This window comes from Sarcophilus harrisii, chromosome 3 (genome assembly GCF_902635505.1).
Source record: "Sarcophilus harrisii chromosome 3, mSarHar1.11, whole genome shotgun sequence".
NCBI lineage: Eukaryota > Metazoa > Chordata > Mammalia > Dasyuromorphia > Dasyuridae > Sarcophilus > Sarcophilus harrisii.
In genome coordinates this window covers 262,025,857-262,044,257 of record NC_045428.1, presented here as the reverse complement: position 1 = coordinate 262,044,257, position 18,401 = coordinate 262,025,857, and the positions used below count along the sequence as shown (strand labels likewise).

The 18,401-nt window shown below is 35.5% G+C and overlaps 1 protein-coding gene across 4 annotated transcripts in view; it reads left to right on the top strand.

Moving 5' to 3' along the window:
• Positions 1-9,040, top strand: part of LOC116422351 — a 63,862-nt gene extending 54,822 nt beyond the window's left edge. For 3 of the 4 annotated variants that reach the window (XM_031959447.1, XM_031959445.1, XM_031959446.1), the window contains exons 9-15: positions 607-712; positions 3,100-3,158; positions 3,958-4,066; positions 6,009-6,067; positions 7,825-7,903; positions 8,285-8,341; positions 8,908-9,040. In XM_031959447.1, the coding sequence (XP_031815307.1) occupies positions 607-712; positions 3,100-3,158; positions 3,958-4,066; positions 6,009-6,067; positions 7,825-7,903; positions 8,285-8,341; positions 8,908-9,004 (566 nt within the window). In that variant the 3' untranslated portion in view covers positions 9,005-9,040. The remainder of the gene's footprint in view (positions 1-606; positions 713-3,099; positions 3,159-3,957; positions 4,067-6,008; positions 6,068-7,824; positions 7,904-8,284; positions 8,342-8,907) is intronic. The other variant, XM_031959448.1, reaches the window with a different exon arrangement.
• The last annotated feature ends 9,361 nt before the right edge of the window (positions 9,041-18,401 follow it).

Here is an 18,401-nt window from a genome sequence, read left to right as displayed (position 1 = left end):
AATCCCTGTACTGGAACATGCAATTTGGGCACACTTTGCCAGATAATGAAAATTCCTTTCCACTGCTCATGGAGACATGTTGTTATGTTGTATCTAGTCTTCCACTAGTGTTCCAGTCTACCTGTTTTGAGATCCCTTTGGCAATTTCCCTTTCCATAGGAAATGATGTTTTAGGGAATCCTCATCCTCAATAATAATCTGTTAATATAACATAAATTAGGGAAATGGATGTTAATCACCCAGAATCAACTAGCATTCTAACAGTAGAATAGTAGATATTTGAGGACAAAGGGTAGACTGTGCACCCTTACTTATCTTTGATTGTTTAGTATCTATGAACACAACTGTTTCTATTGTTTATAAAGTACTAACACAGAAAATTTTCTATTTCAACTCCTTGTTACGTTGGAAATTGCTCGTAATTCACACTTAGGATAATTAATGTGTGAGCCTTCTTATTGGGTTGGTCTTTTAGTTGAGGGTCATCTCTGTTAGATTTCCCAATTTAGAAAACTCTTTACTTAATTCATCTGCTTCATAAAACTATAGAAGATATCAACTCTAGTATTTCATTTTTCTCTACCACCAATCTCTTTATCATTGCAGATGAGATTGAAATAGATCTAAATATCAATGAAAAATATGAACACAAAAAAGACAAAGGTATAGATAAAGTCATTACTCAGGAAAGTGCAAAGGAAGAATATGATCGGTGAGCTTTCTTTTTTAATCCTCTAAATTTATTAGAATGTACTTTGTACTAAAGTCGAAGAGATGTAAACGTCAGACCATTTCAAAGTTTATAGACTCATTTTGAAAAAAAAATCAAAATAAAACAATCACGAAGACATAAAATCCCAATGGTAGAATATCTCTATAAATATATTGGTAATACAGTAGAGGTCATTGCTATAATAATAATAATAATAATTACACTTTAGCACCTATCCTATTTCAGTATTTTTTTTTAATTCTTTTAAATGAACTTGATCATTTTTCAATTTCTCTTGTCAGGCTCTCCACTAAAATTAAATATTTGAATCAACATATTTCCAAAATACTCCAAAGTATTAAAGAATATATTACATAGGGGCAGCTAGGTGGCACAGTGGATAGAACACCAGCCCTTGAAATCAGGAGGATCTGAGTTCAAATTTGGCCTCAGACACTTAACACTTCTTATCTGTGTGACCCTGGGCAAGTCACTTAACCTCAATTGTCTCAACAAAAAACAAAAAAAGGATATATAACATAACTATGTAGCTCATTGAAGTGTTTCAGCCCAATAAGTCTTGAGATTTTGAAACTTAGGAAATGATTGGTTTAAAATCTTTTTCCTGAACCACTATTTAATCCAAGTACCTGTTGACCATAGAGAAAACAATCTTTTTTTCTATAGTTGTAATATTAAACCTCAGGAAATATCTGTTATATGAAAGCATTTCTCATATAAATCCAACATATCGATAAACATTTATATACTTTAGACTATGAGGACTCTGAGAAGCTGCAAAACACAAAAGAAATCCATTTCTTTAAACTAAGTGTATTTCTATTTCTTTTTTAAAATAGCCTTTTATTTACAAATTATATGGGTAATTTTATTACAGCATTGATAATTATCAAACCTTTTGTTCCAATTTTTCCCCTCCTTCCCCTTACCCCCTCCCCTAGATGGCAGGATGACCAATAGATGTTAAATATATTAAAGTATAAATTAGATACACAATAAATGTGTATTTCTATTTCAAGAAACATTTCTGAGTTTATTCAAAGACACTAAAATATGCTTCCAGTTAGCTCTTTAGTTTACAAAGCTGAAATAAAAAGGAACAAATTGCCATTACTAAACTTTATATTTTAAAGGAGAGATTCTTTTTTTTTTCTCTTTTCTAATCTGGGATTGAACTGACTTTAGCCAAATTCCCTTGGTTGTCATTGCAGAACTGTTCCTGGATTGTCCCTTCTCTCTTCTTCTTAAGTCTTTTCCTCTTTCAACTCAGGCTCTTGGCTTTATGTTCCTTTCATGAACTCTGTGTTCAGAAGATATTAAAGACTTCTTGGGCCCAAGACACACTTTAAATTAGAGGGAGTTATTCCACAGTGTTTTATCCCACACATTTATAATCTATTGGCAGCCCCATGCTTTTCCTCATCATAAGTACCATTGTATGCAAGAAGAAATCAGTATCACTGAAGTGGACCTTAGGTTCCTGGGGAAGTGGGAAGCAGGAAGATTCCCACACTGATCCATCTGTCCTCTGGCAAGGGAATTGCTTGGCAGATAGGAAAAATGCCTAAAAAATCACTAGAGGCAGCCAGGTCTCAAAATTTTTTTTAAAGAGGATAGGGATAGCGATAGATCAAGTTTGAATGCATTGATTGAAGGAACTCTCCCATAGAAGGAAACTAATCCCATTTCCCCAGTGCAATTGAGAACCTCCTCGCCAAAATGTTTTCATACCTATCGAGTCCACCCAGAGCTGCAGTGGCTTAGTCCATATTCAAGCAGCAAATACACATGTTAAGCTCAGAAATGCACTCTGCTCTTCCTCACTAAGATGTCAACTCTTCTCTGAATCACTTTTCACTTCTCTGGATTCAGTTTTCCCAGGAGGACAATATGGGTATAGTACTAGACAATGATCTCTTTGTTTCTGCACTTGTTTCCAGAACCATATCCTTCCCCTTCTGTATCTCTCAAAATTCAGACCTCTCTATACTCTGAGTTGGGACTTGACAGCAGGAAAACAATCCTCTTCATTAGTTCCTATGTTTTGTTTTCTGGAAATTCCTGGACTGATCATAACTTTACCAACTTCTTTGCATTTTAAAACTCCAGTTAGCTGGTCCAGATCCACAAACTCCTGCTTTAAATTCACAAATATAAAGAACCTCTCCAGGAGCAGGCTAGCCATATGAGATATGTACTATGAATGTGAATATTCTTGGAGACATGAACTGACTCTTCCAGAATAAAAAGGATTCCTTTTTCAGGGTCCTTGGAAATGTAAACAATGACTTTTTGAAAAGTTCTTTTGGGACTATATGCCATTTTAAAATAAAGATTTACGGTTCATGTTTTTGGTTCCTTTCAAGGAAATCCCCACTGGGTCAGAAACTGCGGGAAATGGAAGAAGAATCATCTGACAGTGGTGGTAGGTTTCTTCATATCTCCCTTATTTCAATGAAATACATTATGAACCAAAAGCAGCCTTAGAATGGCATGCAATCAAGAACTCCCTTCACAAAAGATCACTAACTAATCCTAGTTGTCTCCAATTTGGAATTATCAGCAGAAACGATCTATTCAATGCAATCTTCAAAGTCTACCTCACTCTCAACACTAGAGCCTTTCCAATTGATGTGAGGAGTTTACTACTCATTCCTTTCTTACATGCTACTCATACCTCATAAAACACTTCAATTGATCAACATTATCAACACCTGAGTTTCCATTCCCTTCAATCTTTTTGTTTTTCACAGCTCAAGGTTATGCTATCTCCTATTCAATTACATTATGGATTGAGTTGACTTTTGTAGATTATTTAGATAAATTGTTCTTTATTTCAATGAACAAGCAGAATGTTAGCTTCTTAATGACAAAGGTTGTGCCATTCTTCATCTTTCCTTATTTAGTCATCCCTAAGAGAGTAAATGTTTTATCTTTGTTTCCCAAAATGATTTTAGTTCAAAGACATAACACCAGGAGCTGACATAATAAGTTTTCAGTTTCAATGCCATTTTTACCTTCACAATATTGAAGCAGTTAACTTATTTCTCCTCTGAGTTGATTATACATGTTTTGGGGAGAAAAAGGGGTTCTGAAAATCTGTGTCTGTAACAGTGTCAGGAACTACATTGAAAGCCTATTGCTTTAGAAAATTATATGTCATTCTTTTTGATTATCTGTTTAACTGCTTTTTGGGTAGACAACAGAACTTTTTGTACTTATAGATGAAGGAGGACTATGGTTTATAGCTAGTCATACCAGCGAGGATGATTATTTAAATAAGCTGGTTCTCAGAAGAAATCCTGGTAGAAGAGCAACTGATGATGAGAAAAGGTGAGCTTCCATTCCTGCCCAAAACTTTATTAGAATTATCTTTATGGTGAGGACTTCAAAAGTGTCTGAATACATCCATTTTACAAAGGAAAAATATCTCTTGGAAAGAATATAGGAACCATCAAAAACATAACTCCAAGTGACTCCTGTTTAAAATTTTAGATAGCACTACTGCTACACAAATAGCATTGCTATATATTGCCTGTATCATGTTCTTCTTTTTTTTATATTTATTTATTTATTGCAAGGTCATTAGAATTAATTGAATTGCCCAGGATCACAAAGAAAATAAGTGTTAAATGTCTGATGCTGGATTTGAACTCAGGTTTTTTTTCACCCTTTAGAGAAACTTCAGAAACATTTCCCTGAAAAACTCATTCAGTATTTGATTGTTTCTGTTCTTCTCTGTCTCTCTGTCTCCCTGTCTCTCTGTCTCTCTCTGTCTCTCTCCCTCCACCCAACCCTTCAGTGCAAAATTATACTTGTATCTGCATCTATGAGACATCAAGTTGCTTCCCAATAGTATAAAAATCTTAATGGGCAGATCTGATAAGGCAGATTTCTCCAAAGTAGCTACAAGATATGAAATGGTAAACAAACTGAAGTACACAGAACCAAAATCCAAGAAAAGAATCTGCAGTACAATAAAGTAGATACTCTTTTTTCAAGCACAGGAAACAGAAAGGGACTGAATTGAATTAGGATCCTGGGAAAGGCAGACGTTAAGCCTGCAGAGGTCCTCAAACTACAGCCCACGGGCCAGATGCAGCAGCTGAGGACAGTTATCTCCCTCACTCAGGTCTATGAAGTTTCTTTATTTAAAGGCCCACAAAACAAAGTTTTTGTTTTTACTACAGTTCGCCCTCCAACAGTCTGAGGGACAGTGAACTGGCCCCCTATTTAAAAAGTTTGAGGACCCTGCAAGGTATTGGTCAGTGTTCCATCAAATCTCCCTTTCACTCCTCTGCTCACTACATTCATCAAAGCAGTTCAGGAAAACTCTTTGAAAAATATAGGAGAAGGATGAGGGTTTTTGAAGAAAGAGGAGGGCAACCCTACTTTTAACTCATTTCCCTATTTCCTCTGGCATGTCTGACCATAGCCAATAGGGAGAATAAGTATCAATTAGAAGTGACCTAAGGTAGTAGTTTGTAGATTCTGAGAAAGCAGAATTCTAAAAAAAAAGAGTTTGCAGGGAGGATAAAGGACCAAAATGAAAAGCTTCAAATAGCCTGTTGTGTGAAAGGAATGGATAATAGAAAGGGACCAATCTGTGATTGCATGGATATATGAGAAATCCTAGATAAGGAAAAATACTCTCTATCAAAGTAGTTTATGCATCGTCTTTCCAAAAGTGTCAGTTGCCTGGAGCACAAAGAGTGTAAGTGATCTCAGTGTTCAACCTACAAGTCTCTGTGTTAAGAGACATGAAGATATGAAGCAGAGATTGGGCCCTTGGGCCTGGGTGACATTGGGACAGCTGATTAATTTGAGTGAGCTTCCTTTCTGTTATCATTTTCATGAAGTTTAGTAGATTTGATGGGCCCTGTCTGACAGAGCAGAAAAAACAAAGCTCTTTTGTACTTTGAGAAGATTGTTCCTATCCTGCTTTAGGTTAGTAGAACTTCATAGCTTTGGCTCCACATTGTCAACTCCTTGCATTTTTTAAAATGCCCAATTGGATATGAATACTCTCAAAATTCTTTTAACATTTCAAATGGAAAGGACATCATCTTTGGCAGATTAGATGTATGAGAGATGCTTAGTGAAAAATTATTCTTAAAGTTATATGATCTGGTTCTTCCATAATCAACTGGATTCTCTTCCAAGGATTTTCTAGATATGAAGAATGAATATAAAAGAATAATTTTCTAAAACGTCATATTGGCATCTTCTTTTAAAACCTGGATTTCATTGTTGTTGTTTTTATTTGCTATTCTAGGCATGTTTCTTTAAGCTACAAACCAAAAGTTATTGAAGACAGCATGCCTAATGAAAATGGTAAGTTTCTTCACTTTTTTTTTATTTTTGCTGGTTTCATGTTGGAGGAAATTGTAATTCAACCCAATTTGAAACAGATTTTTTGCAACTACAGCCAAATCTAGAGAATGTTTTTTAAAATGATGTATTTTGAGGAGCTTTTCCTACAAATAGTCATAATCTTTGACTCAGAGATATTCAGCAAGTACAATCCAGACACTGGAACTTTGAAAGTTCACTCTAGGCCCAAAATAGGAGAGTCCTTCACTGAAGCTCATGCTGTAGTTACTGCTATACTATTTTTCCTGTACTTGTCTAACTTAACCTCCTACTTCTTCCCTACAAAACTTATTTATGTAGAGGTTGTCACATTTATCTTTCCTTTTTCTATTGGCAGCAAGAGTAACCAAGTGAGCTTTTGAGTTACTATATGCTCAGCTATAGGATAGATTACAAGTAGATTTTTTGTATAAATACTCAGGAAAATTGTTATTCAAGCATTGTACAAGTCAAAATAAACTACATGAGAGCATTGATCTATGTCCTTATTTCTTCCTTAGCACAGTAGTTGTTTTATATGTATGTTGAATTAATTTTAATTCAATAGGAAGAAATACAACTTGAGTTAGAAACCAATGACATGAAAAGGTTTTAGCTTTAGATTCCTTCTCAGAAATTGACTGCATTTCACTTATTACTCACCAGAGCTGGTAATCAATACTTTTGGAGAGGTAGAGTGGTATAAAAATTTCAAACAGTAATAACACCAATGTTTTATGTGAGAACTATAAGGTTTGGAAAGAGTTTTTATGAATTGTTTTCCCTAGATTCTCAAAATAATTCTACTGTGATTGATATTATTCTTTTTTTATTTATTTAAAACAATAAAAAATTGGAGACAGAAAAGGAAAACAAAACAAAATATTGTCATATGCCCATCAAAACATCAGAGATGATTCAAAATATGTAACAATTACTTTCCATTTCAAGAAAGCATATATAATAATAGAAGAGATCCTCTTTGCATTCTTTTGCTCTCTGCTTTTTTTCATCTGGCTGCATTTAAAGTTTGGTCACTGAAAAGTATCCCTTTTTTAGATGTGCCACTTGGGACACATATGTATTGGTATGTAAAAAGGGACAGAGTTTCTATCCTCCTTATTTGGATAGACAACCTGGAGAGAAGGCATTTTATGAAAGAGATTCCATTTCAAGTGCTATTTCTTAACTTGCCCTCTTGCTTAGTATTGTTAATTCCATTACATTCTTGAATTACCACTCAGTTTTCTCTGAGAGATTGATCAGCTGGGCAACTGAACCTGGGCTTAGAAGCCTAGTGCCTAAAAGAGTAAATATGAATCAATAAGCAATCATCCAAATACAAATGGTGTACCTCCTTGGCTAGTTTTTTGAGGGTACTTAAAGTTCTGCTTCATTTTAATGATACTGGCAAACTGAGATTAGACTGTTTAAAATTTTGTTAACTTGATTACTGTTTTGATTACCAAATTCTGCTTTTTTGGTGGTAAACTGCTCCTAGCCAGGGCAAAAATTGCCTGAAAGACTGATCACAAACAGGTAGTATTATTAAGATTGTCATAGTCTATATTGTTTAAATCACCTTCCAACTATATTTGTGTAGTGAAGAAAAGTCTCAGAGAAGAATACTCAGCTAGTTGGTAGTCTTCAGAGTTTTTCCTCCAAGTGGATGTTGTTTCTTGCAAATACTATTAGGATGATTTTAGTGAAATTATTCATGAAATTATTCTTACTCCTAGCCTCAATAAAAGGAACCAAAAGAAAGAATGTTATACAAGAACAAAAAGATAAAAGGAACATAATGTTTTCATTCTTGCAGTAAGTTCTATATATATTTATAACAAAAATTCTTATTGAATAAAACTATTCTCTCCCGCCTTGGTTTTGATGTGTTTGGCCCTTGTACAACCTTAACCACTTTTTTTGTTTGACAGTTACTCTTAGTCCTAAAGTGATTCTTAGGTGTTTATGCTTTCTGTCTCTCTTTGCCTCTTTTCCTCAACTTGTAATCCTCATCCCCTACCCTTATGGAGCACAAACATTTTTATCCTATCAGCTTTACTATCTTAAGCTTGTTTTTTTTTCCCCTGAGTCTAGTCAGGTTATTAGATCTAAAATTTATACATAGTTTGATTATATTTTACATAGACCTGAGAATGTGCACTAAACTAAATCCTATTAACTCACTCTGAATTTTAGATTTTTCCAGAGGAATTCTAAAAAACAAAAGGAGTACATAATCACAGATGTAAAAAGGTATAATTTTCTTTTTTATTTATGACACGTTAGTATAAATTTCAGAAATTGCTAGAATTCCTTAGCTCTTTTAGGCCACTAACCTTCACATGGATTTGTTGGATTGGACAATAAGCCATTCCTCCTTATGGAATCAGATTTGCTTCTTTCTCAGATCTCTGAGGAGATAAATGTTCCCAGAGGTGCTTTGTTTCTTGGAGTTGATGTCAACCTTCAGAGAAAAATAGGAGTAATAGGATGCTACCAGTTCCACATAATGAACATATATAGGACACAGATACACCTATAACCCCTCACATATACCCCAATTCCCCCAACTCTCTCACATAATCACTAATCATTCACACACATGCAATAACTTGAAAGCTATCCCGTTTCCCTCAAAAACATGTATTGAGAAAGATTTTGTGTTTTCACACAACTTCATCCTAGGCTGTGTTTTTGTCCTTCATTGAAAATTTTAAATTTTTGAACATTTTTGCAGGATGTTTTATATAAGTATCATTTAGCACCAATAATACAAAATCTTTTGTTCTCTTTTTCTCTTATTTTCTTCTCTGAACTAGGAATGAAGCCAGAGAAAATGGGTCTGCAAATAAAACACCAAGAGGCTGTTTTGGTATGGTGTGTTTTCCAAGGTGTTGGAGAAAGCAAAATAAATGAAATAGAAGGAAAGGCCATAGTCATCATCTTAAATTTAACATGAAAATTTAAACATTCTAACCAGTCAGTAACCATTTATTAAACCCCACCTATGTGCTGTGCACTATGCTCAGTGCTGAGAATACAAAGAAGCCAGAGGAGCCAGGAGAGGCAGAGGTAGCAGGGAGAGCATTATAGGATGGGTACATAAAAATGTCTCAAGCAGAGGGCAGGAATGTCTTGTTCAACCATACTGCAATAGTTCAGGCAAGACTTGACAGCTTGCATCATGTTTGGGGGGGTGGTCAGAGGAAAGAAGGGGGAATATTCCAGAAATGTTGCAAAGATAAAATCTCCAGATGTAAACAACAGATTGGTTGTGGAGGTGAGAGAGAACGAGAATTTGAGGATGACATTTAGAGTGTGAGCCAGGGAGACCAGAAGGATTGTTCACTAACCAGAACTGATTTCTCCTGTCAGGGGCATTCCCTTTTCTAAAAATATTAGGCATTTAGTATCTTGATTAGGTGTCTTTGGTTACTGAGAAAAAAACAATAACCATCAATTTACTAATTAATAAATCAATATCAAATCAATAAATCAAAATCACCAATCAATCAGACAGCCTACTTAGCAAACTAATTATATATATATATATATATATATATATATATATATATACATATCTACACACATATGTATATACATACATACACATACACACACACACACACACACACACACACACACACATATATATAGATATAGATAGAGAGAGAGAGGGTGTGTTTTTTTCTCTCCAAAAATAAGCAGTGGAGTTGAGGGGGGAGGTGGTGGAATGTATGCCATTTGAAAATGGTCTCCTGAAGTGGACTTAATGGTAATAAAAAGGAAAACCTGTGTACACAGTCTGGGGAGCCACCTGGGAAATTCAGGGTATTGGGGATTTAATTGCACAAACTTCAGTTTGCTTGCAGGGAACCACATGATGCTAGCAATGTCACTGGATTTCTTTCTTTCTTTTTTTTAAAATTTAATAGCCTTTTATTTACAGGTTATTTGTATGGGTAACTTTACAGCATTATCAATTGCCAAACTTCTTGTTCCAATTTTTCACCTCTTGCCCCCCACCCCTCCCCCAGATGGCAAGATGACCAGTAGATGTTAAATATATTAAAATATAAATTAGATACACAATAAGTATACATGACCAAACTCTTATTTTGCTGTACAAAAAGAATCAGACTCTGAAATATTGTACAATTAGCTTGTGAAGGAAATCAAAAATGCAGGTGGGCAAAAATATAGGGATTGGGAATTCAATGTAATGGTTTTTAGTCATCACCCAGAGTTCTTTCTCTGGTCGTAGCTGGTTCAGTTCATTACTGCTCCATTGGAAATGATTTGGTTGATCTCATTGCTGAGGATGGCCAGGGCCATCAGAACTGGTCATCATATAGTATTGTTGTTGAAGTATATAATGATCTCCTGGTCCTGCTCGTTTCACTCAGCATCAGTTCGTGTAAGTCTCTCCAGGCCTCTCTGAAATCATCCTGTTGGTCATTTCTTACAGAACAATAATATTCCATAATAATCATATACCACAATTTATTCAGCCATTCTCCAACTGATGGACATCCATTCAGTTTCCAGTTTTTAGCCACTACAAAAAGGGCTGCCACAAACATTCGTGCACATACAGGTCCCTTTCCCTTCTTTATAATCTCTTTGGGATATAATCCCAGTAGTAACACTGCTGGATCAAAGGGTATGCACAGTTTGATAACTTTTTGAGCATAGTTCCAAATTGCTCTCCAGAATGGTTGGATTTGTTCACAACTCCACCCACAATGCATCAATGTCCCAGTTTTCCCGCATCCCCTCCAACAATCATCATTATTTTTTCCTGTCATCTTAGCCAATCAATGTCACTGGATTTCTAACAGGAAATCTGGGCCATTGAGTGGTGAAAGTATCTCTCTCCAGTTACAGTCCTCTCTTTCAAATCTTTGGAGCTATACATTAGATAGCAGAGATGTTAAGAGAGAGCACCACCAAATGATGTGTAAGTTCACTTCCTGTTTCCTCAGTACCCATCTGTGAACTATTTAGGGAAAAGACTAACTAGCCAGATTTTAGAAATCTCTACTCTCTGAAGGTATTTTGTTTCCTACAATTTATTATATTGCAATTAAATCATCATATTTAAAACTGTAAAAAATGAGTTTTTCTCCTTTAAAGGCACTTTGATCAAGGTTTTTCTATATAGTATTTAATGCAAACTTGTCAGATTAAGCTATGTATGTAAGGATCTCTTTTAAGTAAAGTAAATACCAGAGTATTTTATTCTGAGTGGAAAAGAAATTGTCTTGAGCAGAGTCGGAAGCCTTAGTAGTAAGACAGGTTTTGTTTGGGGGAAGGTTGGCCTGTCTTTACCTCTAAGTTGCTAAAAGATCTCAGACCAAGCCACTATTAGAATTTAAATGGAACAACTAATCTTTCAAGTTATCAAGTAGTATTTTAACAAATGCTTAAGTGACTTAACTGAAGCTGAATATGGAAATAAATTAAGTCACAGCACTACCAAGTGATGGGTAACTTTACTTCCTGCTTCCTCAATATACCTAAAATCCACCTGTGAACTATTTAGGAAAAAAAAATTCCTAGCCAAATTTTAGAAATCTCTACTCTCTGATGGCATTCTGTTCCCTACTAAACTATTCACCACAATTGAATCAATGTGTTCAAAACTGTAAAAATAAAATTTTCTCCTTTAAAGGCTCACTTTGATCAAGGTTTTTCCATCATAGTCCTCAATGAAAACACTTTAGAATTTCAGCAATATATGTTTAAAATGTCTCTTACTAGTAACTTTTGTTAAAATTTTGAAGTACAACTCTCCACTTTGAATTATGTATTATTAATTGTATCCCAATACTGGGAAAAAAGGAAGAAAATATGATGGGATAGTTGTGGATCATTTAAGCATAGTGGGTAGCTTTTTGATCAGCTCTAAATTTGGGAACATGCTGACTAAGGTTTTCTCCTTCTCTGAGGATGTTGCTTCAGATGAGGTCAGGGTAGCAATTCCTAGTTTGAAAGAGACATGTGACAAATTCACAATGGCCATTCAATGGCCACAAGGTAGATTTATTTAGAAGAGGTTACAGACAAAAGGAAAGGTAAAATAGGCATCAGGAGTGATAAATATAAAATGGATTTTAGAGAGCAATAGGGTCACCAAGGGAAGGAGTTTGAAAGACTCTATTAAAAGGAAAATGCCATGAGGCCTGGATATGCCATTGATTGGCAAGTTAGATCCACAGGGAAGTTTATCAGACTAACCCCATTTAGCTACAGCAAGGAGAAAAGACTCCATTAAAAGGAAGACACTGTGAGGGAGAGAGAGAGAAAGAAAGAGAGAGAGCAAGCCACATATTGGGGTTAGTCCTGGAAAGGACTTAGCAAAGATCTTCAATGTGGGTACATCTTTTATAAGGGAAATGTGCAACCTTTGAGGTTTCTCAGGAGAGAAGGGGGCGGGGGTGGGGGCAAAGTCCAGGGAAAAATTTGGGAGCTCAGAGGAAGAAGCTATCAAAGAGGAGCCAGATGGAACATCTGGCAGATTAAATCCCAGACTTGCTTGAAGATAGCTAATCAATCTCTCAGAGATTGTTTAAAGATGCCCAGAGGTTTGAAGGATAGACAATGAAGGCTTATAAGGAGTTCTGTCCTTACAAATCATTATAAAAACATGTTGGAATCTTTACAAATTTGTTGCTGAAGTATATAATGATCTCCTGGTCCTGCCCGTTTCACTCAGCATCAGTTCGTGTAAGTCTCTCCAGGCCTTTCTGAAATCATCCTGTTGGTCATTTCTTACAGAGCAATAATATTCCATAATATTCATATACCACAATTTATTCAGCCATTCTCCAACTGATGGGCATCCATTCAGTTTCCAGTTTCTAGCCACTACAAAAAGGGCTGCCTTTGTTAAGCTTCTTAAAACTACCTTGCAAGTAAGGTTATTTTGCCTGAGGAAAACAGAGGAAGAAAAAAAAAGTTCACTGTTACTTTAAAAACTCTGGCAACAAACAGCCTGCTTTTGAGTTATCTAGAGTCAATTGGAATTGTGATTCTGAAACTGTAGGAAATAATTACTATTAACTGGTACATGCTAAATTTGTTTATTCTGGTTATAAGATCTTAGGAATTTGTTGGAATATTGAAACATTACTACTGGAAATTTAAATCTGTATTTGATTTGACTTTAATTTTAGAAAAATATTGTTAAAACTAAGTTTTGATAACTTACCTGAAGAGGTGTCATATGTTTATATCCCCTAATTAGATGAAGAATGTTGCTTTCTAAAATGTATATTGGGTAATTTCTAAAAATTATAAGCTATGCTTTAAAATTTTGTCAGCTCTGCTGGACATATGTATAAGTTTTATGAAATTTGATCCAAAGTTATTTAGGTATTAGATATATTGTGAATTTTAAAGTCAAAAAAGATGATTTTAGAAAAAAAGATCGATCTGCAAAAGCAATTGATAGTTTGAAATGGAACATTTAGTTAGAATATCACAAGATAAAGTATTGATTAAAAAAAACTTTTTAATTGGTGTGTAGGATAAGTTGGAAATGACTGTAAATTGTATGAAATTCCTATCCATTTTTGTGATAGGTTATGTTGTGTTTATTTAGCTATCATTTGTGAAAACTGTGAAATTGATAATTGAGTAGGGGTTATTGTCGTAATATCAAAACCTAAAATTGTTAGGGATTTGACTTGCTTAGTTGTTAGAGAGAAAAAAAGAGTGTGTTGGAGTCAGAGAAAGACAAGATGTGAGAGAAAGAGAGAGAGCTGGAATGTATTAGTTAGGGGGAAGACAGCATGTTAGAGAAAAGGAGAGGAGTAGGATGGGCAGAAGGGGGGCAAGTTCTTTAATGGAAAGAATTTGCCATTTGCCAGAAGCAAAGAAACACTGGCAGGCTAAATCCAAAAGAATAATTGGCACCCCAAAAGAGTCAGCTGTAAGGAGAAATGGAGTCAGAAAGCATAGTGGAGTTGGGAAAGATATCACCTGGAGTGGGGGAAAGGGGAAAGGGAAAGATTTATTGGCTTGGAAAGGTGAAAATTTAACTCACCCTGCTTCCCCCCCCCCCATTGGGTGTGACTACTTCTTAGAGGTAAGAGCACAAACTCCACTCACTAAAGTTCATCCCTCACTCCCTTTGCTAGTTAATTTTTTTTAAATATATTTTTTACTTTTATTGTTAAAGGGAATAGCTGACATTTACATGGTGTTAATAACTGATTGTTTTTATTTTCAAGTTTATGATTGTTTTTATTTTCAAGTTTATGGCAGCTTGAAAGCAAGGTCATTTTTGAGGTTTGTTGGAATTACAAGTTCTCTGGAAATGATAATTTCTATTGAGGTCTCCATCTGTCTTTAGCAAATTATTTAATATTTATTTAAGCTCATAATGGCCTCTTATTTAGTGAATATAATAACTAATATAATTTATCGCTTTCTTGACCTAGAGCAGAATTTTAACCTGATATCTCTGCACTAATTTTGTGTAAGTAGGTTATGCACAAGGGTTTGTAAGATTTTTTTTTGTTTTTATATAGACCTGAAACCCCTGATTGGTTAAACTTGCTATTGAGATGGAATCTCTTGGGATTGCAACTATTATTGTCTTGAGTTTTGAATTTGGATATGTTTGCCTGATGGATCATTAAGTCAGTAACCCACCATTCCAGAGAAATGCCCTAAGTTACTCAGAGGTATGCCTTCCTGGATCTGGACCTGGAGGGGGGGGCAACCTTAGCCTCTGCTAAGGTGGGATCCTTCTGACTCAGTTTCTTAGTTCTGTTTCTTTGCTTCCCACCTGATTATTTTTGTGTCTGGTTTTGAAGTGAAGTTGTTACTGCATCATTGACTGTCAGAGCTAAATCTCCTGTCATGATTATGTTCCCAAGCCTGAAGGATCAGTTTTGGTAAAAAATGATTTTGGCCCATTTTTCCTCATAGCAAATTGCTATTATCAGAGCAAATGGTCAATAGAGGTCATGAGCACAATTCAATTATGTAATAATCTTGCTGTTTTCAATCTGACCACATATAGTCATTATATCCTAAATGATTAAGGGAATGAGTATTTGGCTTAATCATCTATCACTTACTAGGTATTTGTGTCTGTGGGTATTAAGGTCCTTAAAGGTTTCCAAAATAATGTAAGAACAATTGATACAGTTGTCTGTGAGACTTAACTGATACTTTATGAGATTGCAGCTGTGACAAAAAAAATTTGACTTGTTTTGTGTGTCCTGTGACACAAAACATGTTTCATTACATGAAAAGCTGCTGGCCAATCTACCTTGACCTCTCTACATATTACAGCAATTTTTGTGGACCAGTCTTTCTAACTCAGACTATTCTAACATGTTTGTTAGATGTGTTTTTATTCTAAATTCAGTTATACTTGTATTGACCAGCTTCAGGGACCTGGATCAACTCATTGGATGCTTCAATCACTTCTAGCATATCACCCCCTCAAAATGGGATTCTGTAGGATGACCCAGCCCTGTGTCCATTCTCAGCAGGAATTAGTTTCAGAAGATGAGATCTTTGCCCTTTCCCCGTAATGGACTTTGGGCCCCACTGATTTGAGAGAAATTGGAAATGATGGTTTAATGGACACTGATTCTGAGTGGGTCTCCTGTTACAATGTATTTGGGACTTAGGGTGAAAAATCTGGGTAAATATTACTGAACAAGAGTTCACTAACAAGGGATTTAGAGTGAAAAATTTGGGTAAATGTTACTGAATAAGAAAGAGTTCACTAACAATTTGGTTTGATGTTTGTGTTCAATTAAATAATGCAGACACGTTCTATAATTTGACAATGTTACCTTCAGAATATATAATTAATTGAGGGGTCTTTGGATAGGTACCAGTATAGAAAAATTGGTAGTATTGGAATTAATTTTTATAGTACAACTACAGATGGGGCACATAGAGCCTTCCACAAGGCCCTGTAATCTAGCTATATTCCCTATCAAGAAGAATCAGGAAATGGAGGATGTTGACAGATTTAAGAAAAGTTAATTCAGCAATGGAAGCCATGGGTCTTTTACAACCAGATCACCTACAGAAATACCAAAAGGATGGTTTTTATGGATAATAGATTTAAAAGATTGTTTTTATACCATTCCTCTGCATCCCTCAGATTAAAGTATTTTGCATTCTCCTTGCTTTCTGTTTACCTGCAAAACTCCCATTAAAGAATCCATTGGAAAGTCCTCAAGTTATGAAAAATAGCTCCACGATTGGTTAGGAGAGCTTTGCAGCAATTTAAGGATATGTATAAACATACATGCATATCATATATTATATAGATGACATCATTTTTGTACACCCTAATGTCAATATTATGACATAAGTTTTTTCCAACTTGGAAATAAGTCTGAAGAGATGGGAAGTTATAATAGTGCCTGAGAAAGTACAAAAACATGCTCCTTATAATAGTATTTGGGAAAGTAGAAAAACATGCTCCCTATACTTATTTAGAATACATTTTTGGGCAATGAAGATATAAGATCACAAAAAGGTAAAAATTAGGAGACAGTCCTTAAAGACACTGAATGACTTGCAAAAACTACTGATTGATATAAATTGGATATGGCCATCATTGGGGATTCCCAATTATAAATTGACACATGTATTCAATACATTCAAAAGAGATCCTGACCTCAATTCCCCCGATAGCTATCTGCTGAGCCAAAGAAACAACTACAGAAGGTAGAAAATGAAATTCAACAGGCTTGAATTTACAAGGGAATCCTCACCAACCATATGAAATTTCTATGATTGCCATTCATATTTATCCCATGGGCATCATTCACCAGGGAGAGATGACTTCACTGAATGGTCAAAGTTTTTGTTTTTACTATAGTTCAGCCCTCCAACAGTCTAAGGGGCAGTGAACTGGCCCCCTATTTAAAAAAGTTTGAAGACCCCTGTTATACTAATACACAAATTAATATGTGCTGTGAAATCATCCCAGAGTGGCAAATTTTATTAGCTATGGCTCCAAATTTTACAACGGGTCTCCATTAAAGATAACCAGACTATTACATAATTGGCAATGGATTCTTGAAGAAAAGGTTTCTAATGTTCCTCTTAAAGGACCACCTATCTTTACAAATAGTTGCATCCAAACAAAATATTTGTGCTATATACTCTCATGATTTAACCATAAAAAGAGTAGTGAGAACTCCTTTTCAGTCCACTCAGCAGAATGAATCATTGCAATCATGCTCGCTCTTATTATCCAGGAGATATAAATATAATATCTGATTCGGCCTATTCAGTAGGTGTGGTATAAAGAATTGCCATAGCCCAAATAAAATTTGCATCTTCTAATATATGTCAGCTCTTTAAAGAACTTCAAGAGCAAGTGAGAAAGCATCCAGGCAAGATTTATATCTTGCATGTCCACTCACATAGTGGACTTCCAGGTCCTATTTTTGATGGAAATTCAAAGGCAGATAGCCTTTTAACTATGTTAGCCAGTACTCCTTTATTTCAGGAAGCCCAGAAATCTCATTCTAAATATCATCAAGCTGCTCGAGCTTTACGTTTACCATTTGGGATAACAAAAGAGGAAGCTAGGAGCATAGTAAAAAGCTGTACAGCTTGCCTTTCTTTCCAAGCTCCTATGTTACCTCCAGGGAAGAACCCTTGTGGTTTGAGACCCAATGAAATCTGGCTAATGGATGTGACCCATTATAAATCTTTTGGTTGTCTGTCTTTTATCCACGTTGTGGTAGATACCTTTTCAGGATTCACTTTTGCAATACCAACAGCAAAAGAGAGAGCCCAAGTGGTCACTGAATTCCTCACACAAGCATTTGCAATTATGGGTGTGCCACAAGAAATAAAAAGATAATGGACCTGCATATACTTCTAAACATTTTGCACACTTTTGTGCACAATATCAGATTTTACACATCACTGGCATACCCTTTAATCCTCAAGGTCAGGCAATCGTAGAGAGAAGAAACACAGACATTAAGACACTCCTCCAAAAACAAAAGAAAGGGGGAGCCACAGGTAACCCTAGAGAACTTCTAAATTTAGTTCACTATACCATTAATTTTTAAATTTTTGATAAAGATGCACTGGCTATGGCAGACAGATTTTATAACCCAACAGAAGGGCAGTGTCCAGTGCAAGCAGCTCCACTATCTTTAGATAATTGCCAGGTGATGTGGCGAGATCCAGAAAGTGGTGAATGGAAAGGACCAGATAGGTTAACTGCTTGAGGAAGAGGGTTTGCTTGTATTTCTACAGATGGAGAAGGAATCAGATGGCAGCCAATGAGCTGTATTTGCCTTGTCCA